We start from the raw sequence: 19,864 nt of genomic DNA on the forward strand, positions 1-19,864 counted from the left end.
TGTCCCTGACCCGCTTTTGTATCTTATTACGTGATACGTGCCTTAGGCACGAATCCATAATATATACGTCCGATTTTATATTTTATTGCGAAAAGGATTTAATATTATACAAAATTCGGAATTTAAAATATCTGTATAAACCCGAAACGATCAATAAAGGGTTCCATCGCTACAAACTTGCGCCAAAAAATGCAAAAATATATCCGAAAATATTATTACTCAAGGTTTAATAAATGTCCCCAAAAAGGTAAACTTTTTTTGGTCGTGGACGGATGGATAAACCCCGGTTTAAAACACGTTTTTTGGGGTATTATGGCCGTTTATATCGACAATAATTGGGTACGTCGGTATATTGTTTTGGATTTTATTGCGATTAACGCCAATAAAACGAGGGAAAAATTGGTAAAATTTACCGTTTAAACTATTTTTAAATACAAATTAAAAGGTAAAATATTAGTTATTATAATTAATAATATTTCCAATTTCCGCACCGGGGACGTTATTGCGGAAATTCGAAAAAATATTCCCCAACCACAAATGCAATTAAATATTTTACAAATCCTTTATATAATTTACGTTTTACAATTAGTAAAAAGGGTTATATATTAAAATTTTTATATTCCCAATACAGATTTCCGCGCATTTTTGATTAATTCCAACGATAAAAAATATTTGGCGATTACTAATTTGGAGGAATTTAAAATATAAAATATATCCCCAAAATATATTATCGCCCAAATAAATATTTAATGTTATCAAATATTTCAAAATATAATTATTTAATATATTATTTTTCATATTAATTACGTTATTTGGCGGTTTTATTGCATTAAAGCCCCAAACGTACCGACTTTTTTTGCAATTCGCAACAAATTATTGGCGAATTTAGCGTTAAAAACCCCGTTTTTTAATTAAAAATATACAAACGAAATGGAATTTAACCATTTCGGTTATTACGCGTGCGTTTTAACTGCGTAAAACCATCGAACTATTAATTAAATAATATTTTATATTAATAAAAGGTTAGGATAACCGGGCGAATTCGATTTTATCCAAATTTCGAATATTTGCAAAAATTGGACAATTTTTTAATATTTTTTGGTAACGATTAAAATTATCGCGGTTCTTACCAATATTTTTAGCGTTAATAAAATGGAAATAATTGCGTACGTTTTATTTGGGTTGGAAATTATTGGAATTATTTTTACCAATTTCGTGTGAACATGGCTAGCACGGGCTAGTTTTATTAGTCACCCTGCATCGAATAAATAAATAAATAACAAATAAAACGTATACGCGTTCATACACACAAAGCTTTATATATTACGTTTTTGTTTATAGTTTCAACAACAAAACAAATACGTCATATTTAATCTAGCTTAATGGTATAATGCACGTACCATAATCTATATCATATATACGTTGAAGTGCGTGGGTTCGAATCCCGTTATGGTCGCAGATTTTCTGTGCATGCATAAGCACAATAGGCCGTTAGGCTCAATGGGCCGTTAGGCTCAATGGGCCGTTAGGCTCAATAGGTCGGCAGGTCAGTCACATGAATAAGGCCAAATCATGTGACGTGACCCCGCATTCCGGACATCCGGATCGAAGATCTGCACCTACGGATTCGAACACGTAATTCACAACTTAGCCCGAGATTCATCACCTTCATACCTTCATTGATTCAACGATTCAACGAATCGATTGTGCAACAACAATATATTATCTCTATTACCCGCTAGCAGACGGTTATCTGCCATTTTAACGTTCCATCAGCCTTATACGTGATCCACTTTTCCCCGCGTTCAAGATTAAGCTTATTCTATCACATAACCTCCTCACATTTCGAACGAAAATTTCAGGGAAAAACCCAAAAATATCTACAAACGGGATGGTATACCAATTTAAAAAACGCAATTCGTATTATACAAGCAAAATTAGATAAATATATCGACTTAATTTAACGTTAAAAAATTGAAAAAATATACCTTATAACGGTTATTTTAATCCCATTGACGCCGACGGATTTTAAAAAAAGAAATTCCGATATTACATAAAATATATTAACTAAAGGGTGGAAAATTTAAGGAACCGAAACATTAATCGTTTAACCGAATTATATTCGCAAAAACGAAATCCAAATTTCCACCCCAAAACAAAATCAATTTACCCGGGAACGGATCCAATTTTATTTACTTTATAACGGAAACCGAATCCAAAAAAACGCAAATATATTCCCAACCAAAGTTTAAATTTAATAACCAACCCATATTCCATCGATTATTTTATTAAAAAAAATATCCGGTTAAAAATTAAAATATCTTTTATTTAAAATTCGTTATTTTTAAATTATGGATGGTTATACGGATAATTATACGGATGGTTATATTAATATATATATTAATTTTCAATTATTTACCGCAATTATGGAAAACGATAATAATATTTTTAACTGGTGGGCTATTTATAAAACCAAATTCCCGGAATTTGCCCAAATCGCCCGCGATATTTTAATTATTCCTGCTACTTCCATTTTTATTAAACGGTTATAATTATAATTAGGCAATTCAATTGTTTTTAACCAATTTTCGTTAATTTTATCGGTAATCCGGGACCGTATTGTTATTTACGCTTCGATTAAAAAAAAATTATTTTTTTTAATTGGTATTAAAACTTTTATTGTATATAAAGAATTTATATCCCCGGAAAACGAAAAAATTGAAAACGACCGTTTTAAGGAATTTATTAGGTTCGTGTACAATTTGGGGGAATTAAACGAAAATTTAAATTCGGATAACGATAATCCTATTTAGGTAACGGTCGTTAATACCCCAATCCGGGGAAATATTAACCGCATACCCCCATTACCCGTTTTTAATTAAAAAGGGTTTTAACCTAATAAATTGTTAATAAAAACCCCATTTAGGGTAATAAAACGGGTACGGGGTAATATCGTATATGGGCGTAATTCGAAAAACTCCCAATTGTAAAATAAAGGTTTAATATATTTATTTTCCTTTTTATATTTTATTTGCAATCGTAAATTTATATAATATTTGATTTATAATCGTAATTTTATATTATATTTAATTTATTATTGTAATTTTATACTATATATAATTTATTATCGTAATTTTATATTATAGTTTATTTACAATCGTTATTTTATATTGTATTTTATTCATTATCGTTATTTTATGTTATGGTTTATTTATAATCGTTGATATATATTATAGTTTCTTTTTAATCGTAAATTATATTTTATTTGTAATTGTGATTTTTACCTATAATTCGAAAAAAAATCATAAGTATAAATATGGAAAATTTGTAATTTTACGGGTTCTCCCACGGGGGCCCGCGGGTTGCCAAGAAAACCCGTGTACGGTTTTGGGCCGGGCCGGGCCCCCCCACAAAAAATTCAACCCACCCACGGGTTGGCCGCCCCACCCATTTGGGCTGCCACGGGCCCCCGTGGGGGGGTTTTGGAATGCCTTACTGAGACTAGGTTATAATCTGGTTTTTTTTTTAATTATCACTTTACTTGCGCTTAAAATATAATAGGATATATCCGACAGGAAATTGCTTATATATAATTATAACCTCTACCACCAGGATTTCCGCTGCTATATTCGTATATGATTTCTCCGCCTCAAGTACCGGTAGACTTTTTCGCCCTTGCGAGTTTTTTCAACTCGTAGTCGCAAGCTTCCCTGCATTTCTCATTGTTTGGTTTATCGATGAGCGAGTCGAACACAACGCTATATTTTTTACAGTGGGCTATACACTCCTCGATCGTGCGGAATTGTGCACTACTCCTGACGCGGGCCACACGCTGGTCGTCGATCCAGACTTTAACTTCACCAAGTGGATACCATAAAACTGGTTTGCCCATACCCTCCCGAAGCAATTCGGGCCAAGGAAATTGTTCAGGAGGCCCATGAGCGAGTTTATCATCTTTCGGGACCCAGGTCCCGCTGTACTTGGGCCTAACTATGTCGATAGCGCTGATAGCGCTGGGGCCAAGAAGCATAGCGAAAAGGATTTGGGTCCGCATTCTGTTGGGATATGTTATAAAGAGTGAGTAGGCTTTGTAAAACGAGCGTGAAGGCTGTAAAAAAAAGATTGAAGACCAGCGAGTGTGGACGATGCTGCGTAGAAAAGGGAGTATCCACCACTTGTAAAATAAGTACTAATATTTATATTGCCCATTTCTATTTTTAGAATAGGTGACAATTTCGTATAAGCCACAATGCTTTAACTATAAAACCCACCTAATTAATTTCGTTAATGCAAGCTTTATATAGCTGCAGTAGTTGCTTGGAGAAAAGTGTCAATTTCCGGGTTAGGCTAATCATAAACGTTCTAAGCGAGATGATCCTACAGTTAGTGACCCACAAGTGGACATAACCCGGAAGTGGACACCTTAAAGTTGTGGTTTAATCTTTTATAACAATTTGACGAATAGTTAACTTACAGCCAAATTTAGTATGTGTATAAAAGTGAAGATTGGCTATTTAATGGTGTAGGTGCTGTACTTATACGGCGCTCATTGAATGAAATATCAAGCTTTTATACAAATCCTTACGTTTATGTTCTTAAATTGGAATCAAAATATAATTAATAATTTGTGCATCGCAGCTTATAAAGCGGCTCAAAATACATGTTGTTAAGAACAGGCCTTATAAAGGCCCTGCGACCGCACGTTAAGTGCAGTCGGCTGCATTTTTCATGCGCGCAGCCAATTGAACAGCGGGATAATCAACACATATTTTGCAGCTAAGCTTGGCTAATTGCGAGCTGTTATTAATAATGCATTAGCTTTAAAAATAGAAAATTCAAGGCCCACACAAGTTCTTAATAAACATAGTATTTGAATATATAATAAATTGTATATGGAAAAGAAGAAAATAGAAAAATCTTATACACAATAGTAAAAATAATATTTAACCAGGTCTTCTTTTAGAAACGATAAACAAAAGTATTTATAATTAAATCATTGATATTTGAATTTTGATATTAAAGTTTATAGTGTCAAGAAATTGAAAAAGAAAATTTAATTTTAAATGTTTTCTTTTTTTTTCTTTTTTTTTTGCGTTTCGCAAAAAATTACCCAATTATATGTCAAGTACCTACCAGCAATACAAGCTGGGCACTGACTCTGTCGCTGCATGGTTCGCCTCCACGGTCAGATCGCTTGGCTATTCTGCTGAGCTGCTCGACTCGTCTGGTGCTGATTATCTCTCCACATATCAGTTCCGGCAAAGATCCTCTCTGTTCTGAGCCCTTTGGTACCCGCTGTCAAGGACGAGGACAGCAAATCAGGCGCTGCTGGTCTGGCGAATCGCTTCACGGGTCTCGCCGTCCACGAGCCATTGCAGGAGTTCCTGGATCTTCCTGATGTCGTCAGACCAGGCACAGCGCAGGACGACAACTCTACATACGAGGCCCAGCCGGAGCCGTCCTTTGAGGAGGCAGTGTTTGCGCTGGATGCTCTCATGAACGACCTGGGTCATGTCAGGAATCATATTCAATGGATCTGGTACAACCACAAGGATGGCCTCTTCGAAGTGGCCCCAGCCACCGTCGCAACCGACACCAGCGTTGCCCTCGCCAGAGGCCTGATAGACGAGCTGCTCCCTTTGCTGGGACGGAGCGGTGGAGTCGGAGACCTCCAGAAAAAGTACCATTTGTTGAGGCGCATGGGGCAGGGCTGGAAGCTTCGAGATATCATGGTTTCTGACAATTTCAAGGACAATTTCAACTACAAGACGTATGATATCGCCGGCGGCACCTAACCCTTTGCCCTATCGGCTTTTGAAGGCCTTGATTCCTGTTGTGGAAGCGCGAGGTCAAGTCCCGCTTTACAAAGAAGGCATGTTTGGGTACTGGGACCCGAAGAGCAACCGTTCCCTCAAAACTGGGCTCCAGAAGTTCGAGGACGACCGCGCACTCCTCATGCCTTTTCTATCCGAAATCGCAACCGCCATGCGTGGCGTCGACAACTGGCCGGTCAAGGACGAGCTTTACCAGGGAGTGGAGGAGCTTGCGAAAACAAGGAAGGTTCCATTTTATGCTGCGTTTGCCGCCCAGGTATTCCTCGACATTATGTACGAGCTCGGCGAGCACGTCGAGCGCGGATTCGACGCGTTTCAAAGGCAAACCAATTTTACGAACAACGATGTCAAGCAATACTTTGAGTTCCATTCGAATCTAAAGATCAGAACCTGGACCGCCGCCCACGACCAGATGCTACGCAAAATTCAAGAGAGCATCCAATGGCTCGGTAAAGATCCTCTGGGGACAAACAAGTCAGGCTTGCAAGGAGGGAACAAGCAGCAACGCAAGAAGGCGCGGTGGACGGTGGCCGTCTAACTCCCTCTCATCTCAACCAACCGCTGACCTTTGCCCTCCAGGCCGAGACCCTAGAGCTGTCTTTTCCGCTCCTGACGTTCCACCGCTGGTGCTGGCGGCTCCTCCGCACGGTTAAGGAATCGTGTGATTCGTTGCTTAGGACGAGGTATGGCCCCGACTACCTCGAAACTAAGAGGCAGCTTCCCTTCGTGGTGGGCTGGATCCTTATGGCGGCGGGCGGGTTGGAAAATGGTGTTTCGGATTGCCGCATGCTCGAAATAGCAGCCGGGGTTATCGTTGACCTCGCCGGATGCGAAGCCGGAAGCATGGTTACCGGGAAGATTATGGGAAATGTCTTTGATATGCCGATTGAGTTTGAGGAGGCTGATACGTAAAGGGGCTTAGAAACCGGGCGTCGACAGGAGCTTGGGGATCGCTTCACTGCAGGATTGAAAAATGAAAATGTACCCCGACTTAATAACGACGTACAGTTATAGTCGTATCTCGGTTAAAGTCTGCTCTCCTTCTCGCCTGAAGAAAAAAAAAAAGAAACACAGAGGGGATAACGGCGTTATCCCGGGGCCCGTTCCGAACTGGATCCCTTCTACGGGCGGAAAATGTCTATGCCGAATTGGTTTTTGGGCCAAGGAATTCATTAATATACCACGTATTTAAAATTCTATAATGAATACACAAGTTTCCGAAAACGTACGTTCTATATTCGATTAAATTACATTTTTTATATCATTAATATGTGGATTTTTCAACCCCAATTACGCGAGTCGTCATTGTTTGTATGTCGGTTTAAAAACAACGAAATGCAAAGATTTTTACAGGGGCGGGTAGTATTCTGGGTATTATAGCTCCAATTGTATGGAACACACCAACGGTATATTACTAAAAATCGCTGGTTCGCCGTAATCCAAAACGCGCGACGCGATCCACGAAAAGATGGCCAAAGCCGCTGGCCTTTGCATGTATATCTGGATCATGATCTGGACCCGTAGAAAGCACCACTGGGAGCTCCAGTATCCGTACAATGGAGCTATACTTTATAGAGATGTTGGACCGCGACTCGCACTAGGATGGCGATTCGGATTTGGGAGAGGGCGACGAAATTGATTGGCAAGAGCACCAAGGCCCAGGAATGAAGGGGCAATAGATAGAAATAAGACTTGCCTCGGAAATTAACTTCGACCTGGTTTTGAAATAAAAGCAGAGGATTATGTGCATAAACAGAACTTATAAAAGCAACTCGGCTTTTACCAGTTGTCGTACCCGTTTTAATTAGTGGTGCTTGGGTTTGTTTCTAATTGAAAAACTCAGGTTAAATGCCATTCGAAAGAATATTATAAGTTGTTCTGATTTGTTTCCTGTTACTTACAGTGCTCTACTGTTGTCGTGAAATCTCGCGCATTAAAACAATGGATTTGTAAAACTCGCTGGTGCCATCCAACTTGTTGTTCTTTATCGTGACGCAATTTTTGCATCATTATTAACAAAGATAATGAAAAAGAAAGTACAATAACAAGACAGACCAAAGCAAACAAAGTACCGCATCATGTTATCAGACAGCCCGTATGTCTCATATGTCTTTTAGCAGTTCGGCTGCACCCTTGAGCCGCTCATAACTCTCTCGAGCCGATTCCCAAAAGTTATCTATTCGAAAGGTTAAGCACACTATATTTTTCCATTTGCGAATCGTTCTGGGGGGCACTCACAGTCTTCCGTCCCGTTTAACGTAATGCAATGTGTGGCTCCCCAAGTCCACAATGTCGCAGGACTTGCATTCGTTGAAGTTTGGCGCGGAAGATCCTGATCTAGTGTAAGGCGTGGATAAGGCACAGATTCTTGTTGGAAACAAATGTCAGTCTTGGTAATAAACATTGGAAATCAGGAATGGATAGACTCACGATGGGCAAAATGACGACTATTGTGGTAAAAGATCAAAGGGACCTTTTCTGGATCTGCAATCAAAGACAGCCCGATTTGTTCGTTAATTGCACGTTTGATGGAAACCACTTCACTTTGATCAAGCATTACAAATGCTTCGTCAGACTCTCCCACCGTAACCTCGATTTCGCGAGTAATAACCGAGCCCTTTTTGTCGACCATGGCAAGACTGGCTACCTTTTGCACGTCGTGCATCAATCTTCGGCCGGCGAAGATCGATGTGACAGGCGCCAGCCCGGCTCGGAAAGTCGCGCGTCGAAGCATTTTGAGCTGGGATAAATGTATTGCGGAGATGTAAGTTCGGGAAAATTGGAGCGAGCTAAGGGAGAAGGAAATTTTTTTTTTTTTTTTTCGTTTGTTTGCCCGGTAGCACAGCCTTACGCCTCAATAAACCGTTGTACAAAACACCACCTCTGATGCACGGTCCTTTTTGGTTTTTACCTTTCTGGCTGGCTAAGCTGCACCTCCAGAAACAATTTGACCGGCTTGACCCGATAGCGTTGCGTGCTTGCTTGGGAGTTTGACAGGTGATTAGGAATCCCCCACTATTTCAAGGCTACTCGGGTGCAGTGGGAGATGCCAGGCATCGCAACGGGGTTCCGGAATTATATGGATTCCAGTGAACAAAAAGCGACCATTTTGGAATTGAGGGAAAAAAGAAAAGGGTAACGTAGGGAGCGCAGTTTTGGTGGTCACACTCGTCAGTTTGGATTCAAGCCGCTGAAAATATTGTCGCATATAAACACGCGCAACCTTGGTACAGTTTATAACNNNNTTACCGCAACAATAACAACGCTACCCGCCCGCCCGGCCTTTTCCTCAACGCCACCGCACTCGGGTTCTGATCCTTAGTCAAAAACAGGGGCCGCCCGCGGCGGATGGCCTGACAGCGCCGTTTCGATGAGATGGCTGAGTAAGTATGTACTCAATCCAGCTTCATTTCAAAGGAGAAAACTCCAGTTGAGCATTTTTCGGCACTCGCCCTCAATATCCGGATCGCCGCCCGCTTCCCGAAGAACAAGATCATAGACGACCAGCACCTTCCACACGCCCTTCAGGTACTCCTTTAACGCATCCAAGTCGGCAAGCACATCCTTGGACGTATCGCGGTTCCAGTCATCCTCGGTCCGTTCGTAAAAGAAGTCCCAGTGGACCAGGTTTTGCGCGTCGCCGTCGTAACTCCCCGCCACCGAATCGAGCATCTTTTTATAGCTCGTGGTGTCCATGTATTTCCTCCGACTTTTGTTTTCGACGCCGTTCTCATCCACGACGTAATCGCAAATATCGGATCCGTTTTCCTGCATGGCCAATATCAGGTTTAAGTAAACGTACCCGCGGATGCCTTCCTCGGCCACCCTGCTGAGCCCAAAATGGTGGCCGTGGTGCATGTTGACGAGGGACGGTAGGTCCGCGTCCGGGTGGTTGGCCAAAAGGAGCATCGAATCCATCATGTCCTTTTGGATCTTTTCGGCCGCATCCGCATCGATCCTCGACGAAAAGGCCGGCTTCATCCCGACCGCCTCGATCATCATAAGCTTGAGCGTGTCGGCATGGGCGATACGGGATCCGTACTGCGGGTTCAACCACTTTTCTACTTGCTGCAAGCCAGGGTTACCCCATAACCGCTTATGGAACCAAAAGTCGGCGTCCTCTGGCGCCTGGCAGTCGAGGTCCTGCTTATCCGGGTAAACCTTTTTGGCGTTGGGTCCCGATTTCCACCCCCTGGCGCGCTTTTGGTACTCCTCCTTAGGGGCGAACTTGGCCCTTTCCGTCTCGGAAAACTCGCGGATGCGCTTGGCGAGGGCTCGGCAGAAATAGTCGACCTCCTTGGTGCTGTTGGGCTTGCCCACGGAGAATATATCCTTGCGCTGCGGCTCGCTGTGGTAGGATACCGTGTGCTTGACTTGGGATGCCAGCGTGTTCCAGGGTAATGCGTGTGTTTGATGCGCCATTTTTTTTTTTTTTTTTTTTTTTTTTTTTTTTGGTAATGGATGAATTGACTCGTGCTGGGATTAACGAGTAAATATGTGCCAATGGCGGTGTTGTAACCGCTTCGATTGCTGCCAATGGTGAATTTGCTGGGTTGGAAATCGGTCTTGTTCGGGAAAACAACAAATCGCTTTGTATTTGTAGACAGCTGTTCAATCAACCCATCGGCGGTGACTCCTGTCAATGGATCGTCGTCTGAAACTGCCGTGCCTCACCGGGGAAACGCGCCCCGGGTGCCATGACGCGGGATGAATCACTTCAGTGGGGTCAAAATGGTTGGGGGCTTTCAGCTTCAGAGGCGAATTTTTTGCCACTGAGATTCTTTTTGACTACACATGGTGGCACAAAATGCTGCATTTGATACCTTGTTTTTTTTTTGCTCTGCTATATGTTGGTGAAAATCATCCAAGAGACGTTGTAGCCTTTCATTGTTTAACAGCAACAACGCAATCACTGGCATAGTGCATTGGGCTGCAGTCAGGGGCGCAATCCCAAGTGGGGCTTCTTCTGGTCAAGGGGTTGTTAGCTCAGCTAAGGTTCTTGCGGCTTCTGGTTGAGAGCGAGTAATGAACATTGCCGGGCTACCTCTCTCTGTTTAGGTAGACTATCGATGGGTAATTTTGAGCAAGTCACCTGGCAGTGACCACATCTTTAGGAGATCCATTCTCGCGTCCTTGACCAAGGTTCAACCTCATCCAGAAGCAGCGCAAGTGTTAACATTAGGCAATTGAGGGCGTATTATATCGTTGTGATTCTCTATCAATTTTCATTTACACTGGCCATCAGCTAGGTCTCTGATCAACCCTTGCCTCTAGTGGTAATACCAAATGCTGTACAAAGAGAATAATGGGAGATTTCACCAAGCAATTGAAAACAAAATTGATTATTCAGATGCCCGGAAAAAGTTGTAAGCGTGCCAGCAAACCAGACACGGATTTTCAAAGCCAAATAGTCGAGAAAAGTAATAACTTAGTTTTCCAGAGCATCCCAAAACTCGGTATTGCCAATGTTAATGATAATGATAAATTAAGTATGTTGAAGGATATGAACCTTCAGGCTATCCGTACATATGTGCATTAACGCGGTCTCCTGTATCCATTGAGAGGGGTCAGTATGAAAATAACTAAAACAAGTTATTTAAACCCTTATAGTCTGGTATTATAACTGGGTAAATTAGTTATGTGGGGCGTGTGCTAGGTTGGCGGATGACTACATTTCGTGAACTAGGCTCCTAATTTACATTATAATGGCGCTGCTTTAAACACAAGGCTTTTTTTAAATTAAAGGTTTTATTTGGAGCCGGGGTTTATCTCACATGTAGTATTTCGCGTTGTATATGGCGCCACAGCAGATAAGAAATATTGCCCGTTCCATGTAGGGGATGGATTTGGCGTCCCGAAATGAGCTTCCTTTGTACATCTAAAGCGGAAACAAGGTCCTAATAGGCTTGATACGAGCCCATGGCGGGCTCTGGCTAGTCTCAGCATGCTCACGACAGCGTCAATGCTGAAAAGAGAATCAGCCCTGGGATTACAGTGCAACCCTCAGGTTGAATTCTCGTCAAAATGGTAGAAACTGAAGCTTGCGTTTTGACAATCCGACGAGCTCAAGGCCCAAGGCGGCGCTGCCAACGACGAAACTGCACGTCCAGTGGCCGCGGGGACGCCGTGTTCACGGGTCACCTCGAAGGAGAACAAAACATCAACCCTTAATCCCAAGATTGATGAATCAGGCGCACATATGGGAGCTGGGGAAGGTAACGGCAATATTTAGCCTGCTGCCTGCATATGAACAGGTTGAACTGGAGTCCGTATCTGAGTCGGAGGCAGATGTGATAGAATTCCCCAGTGCGTCCTTGAGGAGTAAGCGGCTTCGAGAAGAAAAATGGGAGCTGGCAAGAGAGAGATGCATAAATATTCACCTCGACAGCCACCATTTGGCACATGACTAATCACAGCATCGTTTATGTTTCAAACTTCGGACCTTATCAAGTTGTCCCTTCTTGATTTGACCAGTCTACCCATCATTGTGTTAGTAAAGCAACATTTAAACTGATATATTAACTGTTGACCCGGAGGCATTTTCTTTTCCGCTGCCCTTCTTGGATTATTTGAAATTTTGAATCCACCCCTTGGGATGCATCATGGTTAACTCATGCCCGCAGCCAATGCATAGGAGTAATACGACGCGATAGTCCATGCAACGGATACAGCCTGGTCTTTTCAACATTTGCACACAAGCAGCTAGTCTGAGCTCTATCTAGGGCAAAATATTTGCAATTACGGTGCAGTTTTCACTTTGTATTCAAACATACAATTGCTTGGCGAAACCCATTCTTTTGCAGAGCACCTGTTGCAGGATAGGACGTTAACTTGGTTAATCCTTGACTGCTTTAGGCTCGGCGATAGATGAAACGTCAAATCGAGCCAAACGAGGCTTCTCGAGGGTAGACAAAAAAAGAAAAATACGCACGGGACAAGAGAAAAGACAAGAAACTCAAATTTTGTCTAGCTCTTGGTAACGGAATATTCGCAAATCCAACTGCCGAGACTATCTTGGCGGAATCCTCCATCATTTCCATAGCAACATATGTTAAGCTTTTTTTTTCCGGATTTTCTTCTTCTTTCTTTTCCACGAAATGATCCTCACCAACAACAGAGTTTAGCGTACGAAGCTAGAAAAAAAAAANNACTTGCTCGGCACAGCTGGCACGAATTCCACAAAGCTTGAAAGATCTGGTCACGTACCCAACCCAGATATTGACAAGCCCCGTCAAAAAGGTAGTTTTTTTTTGTCTGATGGAAAGTTTTTGAAAAAAAATGATATATAGATTGAGAGGTCTATCATATTCTTCCATCGCTGGAGGTTTTGTTGAACCCTCGCCGCGTCCTGCGCAGCCCTGTCTTGGCAGGCAACAATTCTTTCACTATAGCTGCGGCGAATCCTGGTTTTTTGTCGCCCAGTGAAACTTTCTTTCGAAAAAAAAACTCGTCCTCCCAAAAGAGAAAAAGAAAACCCCCGAGAAAACCATCCCACGTCTGAGACGTTCATACATGAGCTCCAACAGGGTTGGCCACCCGCTGAGCGCGTAGTGTAGCAAAGAGCTTGTACGCGCGGACAAACGCATCTCTCCGTCGGACCCACGAGGGCGTCTGTTCCCGCTTGAGGGGTTGAGCAGCGGCGGCAGTGCGCAGGGCGGGCAGGCCGAAGCGCGACCAGACGAGCTGCGAAAGCATGGGCGGCCAGCCGTTGCTGCTGCTGCTGCTGCTGCTGCTGCTGCTGCTGCTGCTGCTGCTGCTGCTGCTGCTCGGGAGCGGGCGTTTGGCGACGGCTTTGGATTCCTGTCGGTGGCTTGCGGCGCTGGTGCCGCCGACCAGTTGGCATTGCATGTGGAAGGCCTCGGCCTCGGCCTCGGTCATGTCTGCAAAGTAGTCCGACATGTTGTGGAGGTTCGGTACGCCGGCTCTGAAGTAGAAGCGCATGGCCCGGTTTTCCGCCGGTAGGTGCTCCCGTGTCGAGGAGTGGAAGATATCGAGGGCGAAATGGCATAGATGGTGCACATGGTTGTGAAGTTGAGAAGCGTTACCACCAAAGATACGGTGAGGCATTTTGATGTCTTTGTAAGTGGTGTTTTTTTTTTTTTTTTTTTTTTTTTTTTTTTTTTATCTTTTTCCCTGTCTTGTCTAATCGCCCGGATGTTTGCAATGAGTCTATTGGAGATGGCAAGAACAAGTTGAAGAGTGAAATAAGCTGCTGATGACTCTCAAAGATTTTCTACAAGCAGAGTGAAGATTCGTCGCCCAGTTATATCCCCAAGTCTCGGTCAACAACAGACTGCGATAAAAAAAACGCTGCGCCTTCTGACAGACAGGCTGCGCCCTCTCCAGTATCATTGCCGCGTCGAGGCGCGCATCAGTTAGGCGTTTTCGGAGGCCGATGTATGCCAAGTTTCAAAGCCCAAAACGATCGCTGGGATCTGGTCGAGCACATTGCGGGAGCCAAGAGATAAGGAAAACAAAAATAAAGGGCGGTGCATAACACGTCGTTTCTTGGCAAACAAAATATGTGAAAGAAGAAGAGAAGAGAAAAAAAAAAACTCCGGCGCTTATCTGACAGAGCATCCCAGACAGAGAAGAATAAAAAAGAATGGCAATCTTTAAATCTGACAGTTATGGTTTGGACTGATAATCTGTTTTGACAGGGCAAAAGACGTCGCAGATGCGGACCCTCCCTTATTCATACACTGCCAAGAAATTGCAAAAACGGGCTGTACCGCATAAATGTTACGATTAAGGTGTCGGGTAGCCTAGCCTGTTCCTAGGTCAAGGCACATTGGCTTTCAAACTTAGAGGCGATAGATTGGCGAAGATGGACTTCTGGCTACAATATCCATGCCAAGCAACATGGAATTTCCAGAGATGCCGATTATGCCTGTATCCACAAATGGGAAAATCTGGCATGCCAAGAACCTTCAGTTTGAATAGCATCGAGTGTCATACATAATACACCAGTTACCGAATATGGAAGTACATCACTGAGATTTGCTACAGATCTCTCGACCGACATTATTCATTGCTGATTAGTCAAGCCTTGGCGCGCTCTAGCCGGTAAATCTCCTTGGAAGGTAGAAACCCTAACCGACCGAGGTAGTTAATTGTCCGCCACAGAATGCCTAAACCTAAGTTTATTTTTATTCCGTGGCCCATCGTCATCAATACCCGAACTGGCAAAATACTCTAGACTAGAATGTCTTTTTTTTTTTTTTTTTTTCTTTCCCTTCTTCTCTTGACTTACAACGTTTATTGGCCCAGCTGTACCGTCTCGAATGGATGAACTTTGAATGGAAAGTCAAAACCAAATGTCAACTGTGTCGCTGTGCGCTTAAAAATGTGAACCATGGTTTAGTCCTTCTACTTTGTGAACTTTGATTCCCGGTTGACTCGGCGATTGCGATTTGCAGTAAGAGCAATGTCATGTTTGAGGCCTCTGCCGGCTCGATTTGTCTACAGTTATCGCCAAATTTAGACAGTTGGATGAACATCAGCAAAGGATTTCCTGGAGAGGTGAAACATGTACACTATCAAGCAAGCAGAAAAAAAAAAAAAAAAAAAAAAAAAAAGTCCTCTTATCAGTGTTACGTATACGGCAAGGCGTCAGGGTGGCTGACACGAGAAACTCATGAAACCACGAGCGACTGCGCAACCGTGCAAAAATAAAAAGGGGGAAAAAAGATGGTATTTGCAAATTCCTACACGGGATTCCAACCAAACCGGCCGTATAATGCTTGATTTATGATGTTTGCTAGCAGACTGCAACGCCCGGTAGCAAAGTCAATTTCTTCTACGAATTTCAAACGAGATGCGGCAATCAGCACAGTGTCTTCCCAATGACCAGTTGATCAACAATCTTTTTTTTCTTTGTCTTTTTTGTCTTTTGGCGACCTGCAAGGCTCAATCCTTCCTGAGAAATGACGTGCTCGTCGAGCCTTGTGGCATTACAGCAGGCTTGCAATAGAGCCCACGGTCGGCCGAGTCAACCGCACGAGTCAAAACATGCAGATTTGAATAAACTTTCCAAATTCCCATGGGGAAATGTGAGACGAACACGGTGTGAATTCGCAATGTGAATGTTGTTATTATATTTTAGATGATACTGGCGGATAGAGTGGATGAACTCGGTCCCCTCGCCACCAGAGCCGAACCATGATATTACAAAGTACGTCCGTAATCAACCCGGTAGAAGGTGTTCAATCGTTGAGGGGAAAAAAAAAGCAAACTTGCCGTGGATGTGAATGAGGTTGCGGTTCTACGTCGTTTTCTCAGCCTGTTCGTGGCTGCAGCCTGAAACGCCGAATCAATTTGTGTAGTCACAGGTAGTAGCGTCAACTCGGCCAAGCCTTTGAGAGAGCCATCCGGGCTGCTTGAGCAGACCCGGTTCAACTTCTCTGCCCTGGATACGTCTCTGGCTCTGCTCAGTACGCGGAAGCGCATGTAGGCACGGATTCATCATGCGCGCCACGAGACTGGCCAAAGTGTCTCCGCTAGGCTTTCAAGCCAGCGCAACTGTTGCCGAGGTTAGAAATAGAAGCTAAACACTTTTCTGCTTCCATTGCGTAGGGTAGCCATGACACAGCTATACCTATATATATGATGCGACAATGACGAAAACTCCCCCGACGACAAAAAAGCCTTCAAAAGAGGCGCAGCGCTGTGCATAATGAACGCCACTGCCGTCGCTATGCACAATTCAAACTACCAAATTTGAGAAAAAGGCAAGTCAGACTCAATTCACTGAGCCGCAGGAGGGGCTGGCCAACCAGCCATCAAGCTTGCCATTTATTTCAACTTGGGGGCTTGATATTTTTGTAACTCTTGGGCCCGGGCACAAATGCCATTCCACCATGAAGAATTTTGACATGCTGTATTCACCGTATTGCGATGAACAGATCTTGCAGTCACATGATATGATGATTGAGAGCCCCCGAGTCGGCGATAACAAGATGATAAAATCTCTGCAACGCGCTTGAGGCTAGAAAGCGCTGTTGGTCCCAGAAGAGGCCTGCGATCACTTTCGGAGTGAAGCTGCCGAGGGCGGAAGACGAGGACGTCAATAAGTTCCCTGCCCCGGGCGCATCTACGAGCCGACAACGTCTCAAGCAGGTGCCTCGGATAACGTCATGTGATGGCCTTCAAAACTGCAGGCTGCGACCCCTTTACCAACACCTATCAGTGTGCTTGCCAGTGGTAGTTTGGAGAAGGCTCGGTACATTATCTCAAGTGTTTGATAGGTTGTGGACTTGGTCCGGGACGAGGGCATCTGCAGTGGCCATGTTTTCTGACAATATCTCTGCCAAAAGTGTAAAGTTGTTTATGGACAGGTGCACTCTGGTTCTCGATTGTTCTTTTTGCGGCAGCCGAGAGACGACAAGATGTGCAAGTTTGGCCCAATCAGGTGTAATATATATATATATATATATATATATATATATATATATACAAGCAAACAGCAGACGGAAAAAGCTCGTACGGTTGCCTCTTTTCCTCTGATGACAAAGAGTCTAGTATTATACATATTATTCAACATTCCTTAGATGGTAGCTTTTGGTTATTAGCCTGCTGAACAATATATTAACTTGTATGTATCTAATTGAGCTTTACTAACTAGAAATTCTCGTTTTTATTATGTTGTAACTTTATTTCACAGCTTTTACTAGTAGGGTTTTCCTCAAGAAAAAAATAAAAACAAAATAAATATAGTTAATACTGGAATAATACTCGTTGAAATCCTTATACTGGAGGCTTTAACCAAAGCAGCTTTGTGTAATGTATTTAGTTTACAAGTAAAATATGTTGAAACTTTCATCACTTTCTTATTAGTATTATTTCCACCTAGTTCAACTATCGAATAAGCCGATACTAGTATTTTATAAAAAGTTATATCCGTGTTTTGGAAATCTTTTGTCCCCAACCTAAATCTATAAAACTATAAAGTACATCTCTTTTCATACATGGAGAAAGAAAATCGTGTTAGTCCGCGCATTTCCGGATTCCTTGTTTTTGTAAATTTATCGGCCATTCAAATCCGCATTAGCTCATTTACGATTCGAGTGTGTAATCTGCATGCAATTCTCGGCACTTTTATTTTCGTTCTTAATAACTAATTACTTTTGGCGAGTTGAACTAGACGAGTTTATTTATTTTAGCCCGATTCATCAACAAATTTGACTTTGAATAGCACAGCGCAAACGATTCCATGATTTTCACTGAACGACTTTGAATTTCTCTCCTTCCTCGAACCTCCTTTCCTCGATTTTCTTGGGCATTTCCGAATACTTGGCTTCAGCCTCTTTGACTGTTTGTTTGCGCAAATTAATTTCCCGGCCATATCTCAAATTCTTGCCGCCATAACCAAGTTCCTTAATCAAATTGTATAGCAGGTAACCTTTGGACAATGGTCGTAATCTTCGCAAATCACACCTTCAAGGTAGACCATGGCCGCATCCGGTGCCACTCCGGTTGCGAGGCTAGGCCCATACCCGCCGATCGGGTTTCTAGGCAAATCAATCCACGTCAGGCAAGCACTTCATCTGGCCTGTTGTACTCGAATCTTTCAGCCTTTGGCACTTTTTCCGGGGCCCCCGCCGCTCGGGAGCGGTATCCTGGCCTTTGGGAGCGGGCACCGTTTCATTTCTGTCTCGTACAGCTTGAGGTCCTTTGTATTTGTAGTTGGAAAGCCCACTCAGTACTCGAGGCTGCTGGGACCAGCAGTATAAGACCTGCGTCGTGTTGCCCAAGCACCGCTTGAAGAGAGGGCTAAAATGGCAGCAGACGTAGGAAGAGTGTTAATGACGCGCATATCAAAGACTGAGTTCTGAGTTATTCGTAAAAATGAAATAGATTTAATAAATGGTTAAATAAAACTGGTCGAAAATAAAGACTACTATTAGAGATTTAGGTTTTAAGTATTGAGAAATAATAAAATAAAATTACTAGTATAATTATGTACATTTAACGGAAGAAATGATTCTAACATAGTCTGTATTAGTGAAGGGACCTGTTTATATATTAGTTGATTAAATTGGATTGGTTTGGTTAATATGTTAATATTGAATAATTTAAGATCTGTTATGGGTTAAATTTGGCAACTATAACAGTATTTCACTACGATAAAATCAAAACCGGGCTTTCTTGCTAAGAATAAAATCTCGGCTTTAGCCAAGGGATTTAATTGAAGGATTGTTAGAGTTATGCAAGACGAATATATATAAATACCCTAGTCATTCCGACGCAATTTGTCATGGTTTTCCTTCTTATAATATCCGGGCTCCTATATAACATTCGACTTATAGATAATCTTATCAAGAGTATTTTATTATTCCAAATATAAATATGTAAAAAAAGACGAAATAAAATGAGTTTAATATGCCCCGTTTTATTTGACATCATAAGGAGTTATCCACAAGTTATTTTATAATAATTTAAATAAGTCACTTGATATTTTTAACTGTAGCAATCAGCGTTAACCTAGTCGGATTAGCAGCGTCGCTGATGTACAATTCCTCAACAATCTTGCATGCCGAAATGCATGGTATTCTCAATTGCGTCTACAGATCCAGCAACGACACGCGTAGCTTCGAGCTGGACATTGACTGTCCAACCCAGGCTTAAAAGCGGCGCCGAATCGAGGTGGATGTGGTGCGCGGGTGGCTTGGTGACGCTTTTTTTTTCTTGTTTTTGGTCGCCTTGTTTTGGCAAATCAAGTCGCACAAACGGACCAAGCTATTCATTTTTGCTGATCCCACAGCATAAATCTCCCCTATCCCGCTAATCGGGTTTGTAAACAGCCTAATCCACATATCGCATGGATGTTTGCGGCGACTATAATATGATGTAATGTATGACCACGGATGTTGGGATTAAAATAAGTCGAGACAAATATATTACCACTTTATTTACCATTATAAACAGTCAATTGTTCTGCAATGTATTGATAATAGTGTCAATTGGGTAATTTATAGCTTTAAATACGGCAGGTAGTGTCAACCCAGCCGGATCACCAACATAGCCAATCC

General features: G+C 42.6%; 5 protein-coding genes across 5 annotated transcripts; 2 read left to right on the top strand and 3 right to left on the bottom strand.

Moving 5' to 3' along the window:
* Positions 1-3,649: 3,649 nt before the first annotated feature.
* On the bottom strand, positions 3,650-3,892 carry PpBr36_05263 (uncharacterized protein; the record flags this gene model as incomplete). The annotated part of the gene is made up of 1 exon (XM_029892420.1): positions 3,650-3,892. The coding sequence occupies one exon, from the start codon at positions 3,890-3,892 to the stop codon at positions 3,650-3,652; it is 243 nt and encodes an 80-aa protein (XP_029749859.1).
* A 1,276-nt stretch (positions 3,893-5,168) lies between these two features.
* PpBr36_05264 (uncharacterized protein) lies at positions 5,169-5,795 on the top strand (the record flags this gene model as incomplete). Its single annotated transcript, XM_029892421.1, has 2 exons — positions 5,169-5,184; positions 5,254-5,795. 2 exons carry the CDS (start codon positions 5,169-5,171, stop codon positions 5,793-5,795), a joined length of 558 nt encoding a protein of 185 aa, XP_029749861.1.
* Positions 5,796-8,464: 2,669 nt separating this feature from the next.
* PpBr36_05266 (uncharacterized protein) lies at positions 8,465-8,602 on the top strand (the record flags this gene model as incomplete). Its single annotated transcript, XM_029892422.1, has 1 exon — positions 8,465-8,602. One exon carries the CDS (start codon positions 8,465-8,467, stop codon positions 8,600-8,602), a length of 138 nt encoding a protein of 45 aa, XP_029749863.1.
* Positions 8,603-9,245: 643 nt separating this feature from the next.
* On the bottom strand, positions 9,246-10,256 carry PpBr36_05267 (uncharacterized protein; the record flags this gene model as incomplete). The annotated part of the gene is made up of 1 exon (XM_029892423.1): positions 9,246-10,256. The coding sequence occupies one exon, from the start codon at positions 10,254-10,256 to the stop codon at positions 9,246-9,248; it is 1,011 nt and encodes a 336-aa protein (XP_029749862.1).
* A 3,084-nt stretch (positions 10,257-13,340) lies between these two features.
* Positions 13,341-13,901, bottom strand: PpBr36_05268 (uncharacterized protein; the record flags this gene model as incomplete). Its single annotated transcript, XM_029892424.1, has 1 exon — positions 13,341-13,901. The coding sequence occupies one exon, from the start codon at positions 13,899-13,901 to the stop codon at positions 13,341-13,343; it is 561 nt and encodes a 186-aa protein (XP_029749865.1).
* Between the last annotated feature and the right edge of the window lie 5,963 nt (positions 13,902-19,864).

This window comes from Pyricularia pennisetigena, chromosome 6 (genome assembly GCF_004337985.1).
Source record: "Pyricularia pennisetigena strain Br36 chromosome 6, whole genome shotgun sequence".
NCBI classification, from domain to species: Eukaryota; Fungi; Ascomycota; class Sordariomycetes; order Magnaporthales; family Pyriculariaceae; genus Pyricularia; species Pyricularia pennisetigena.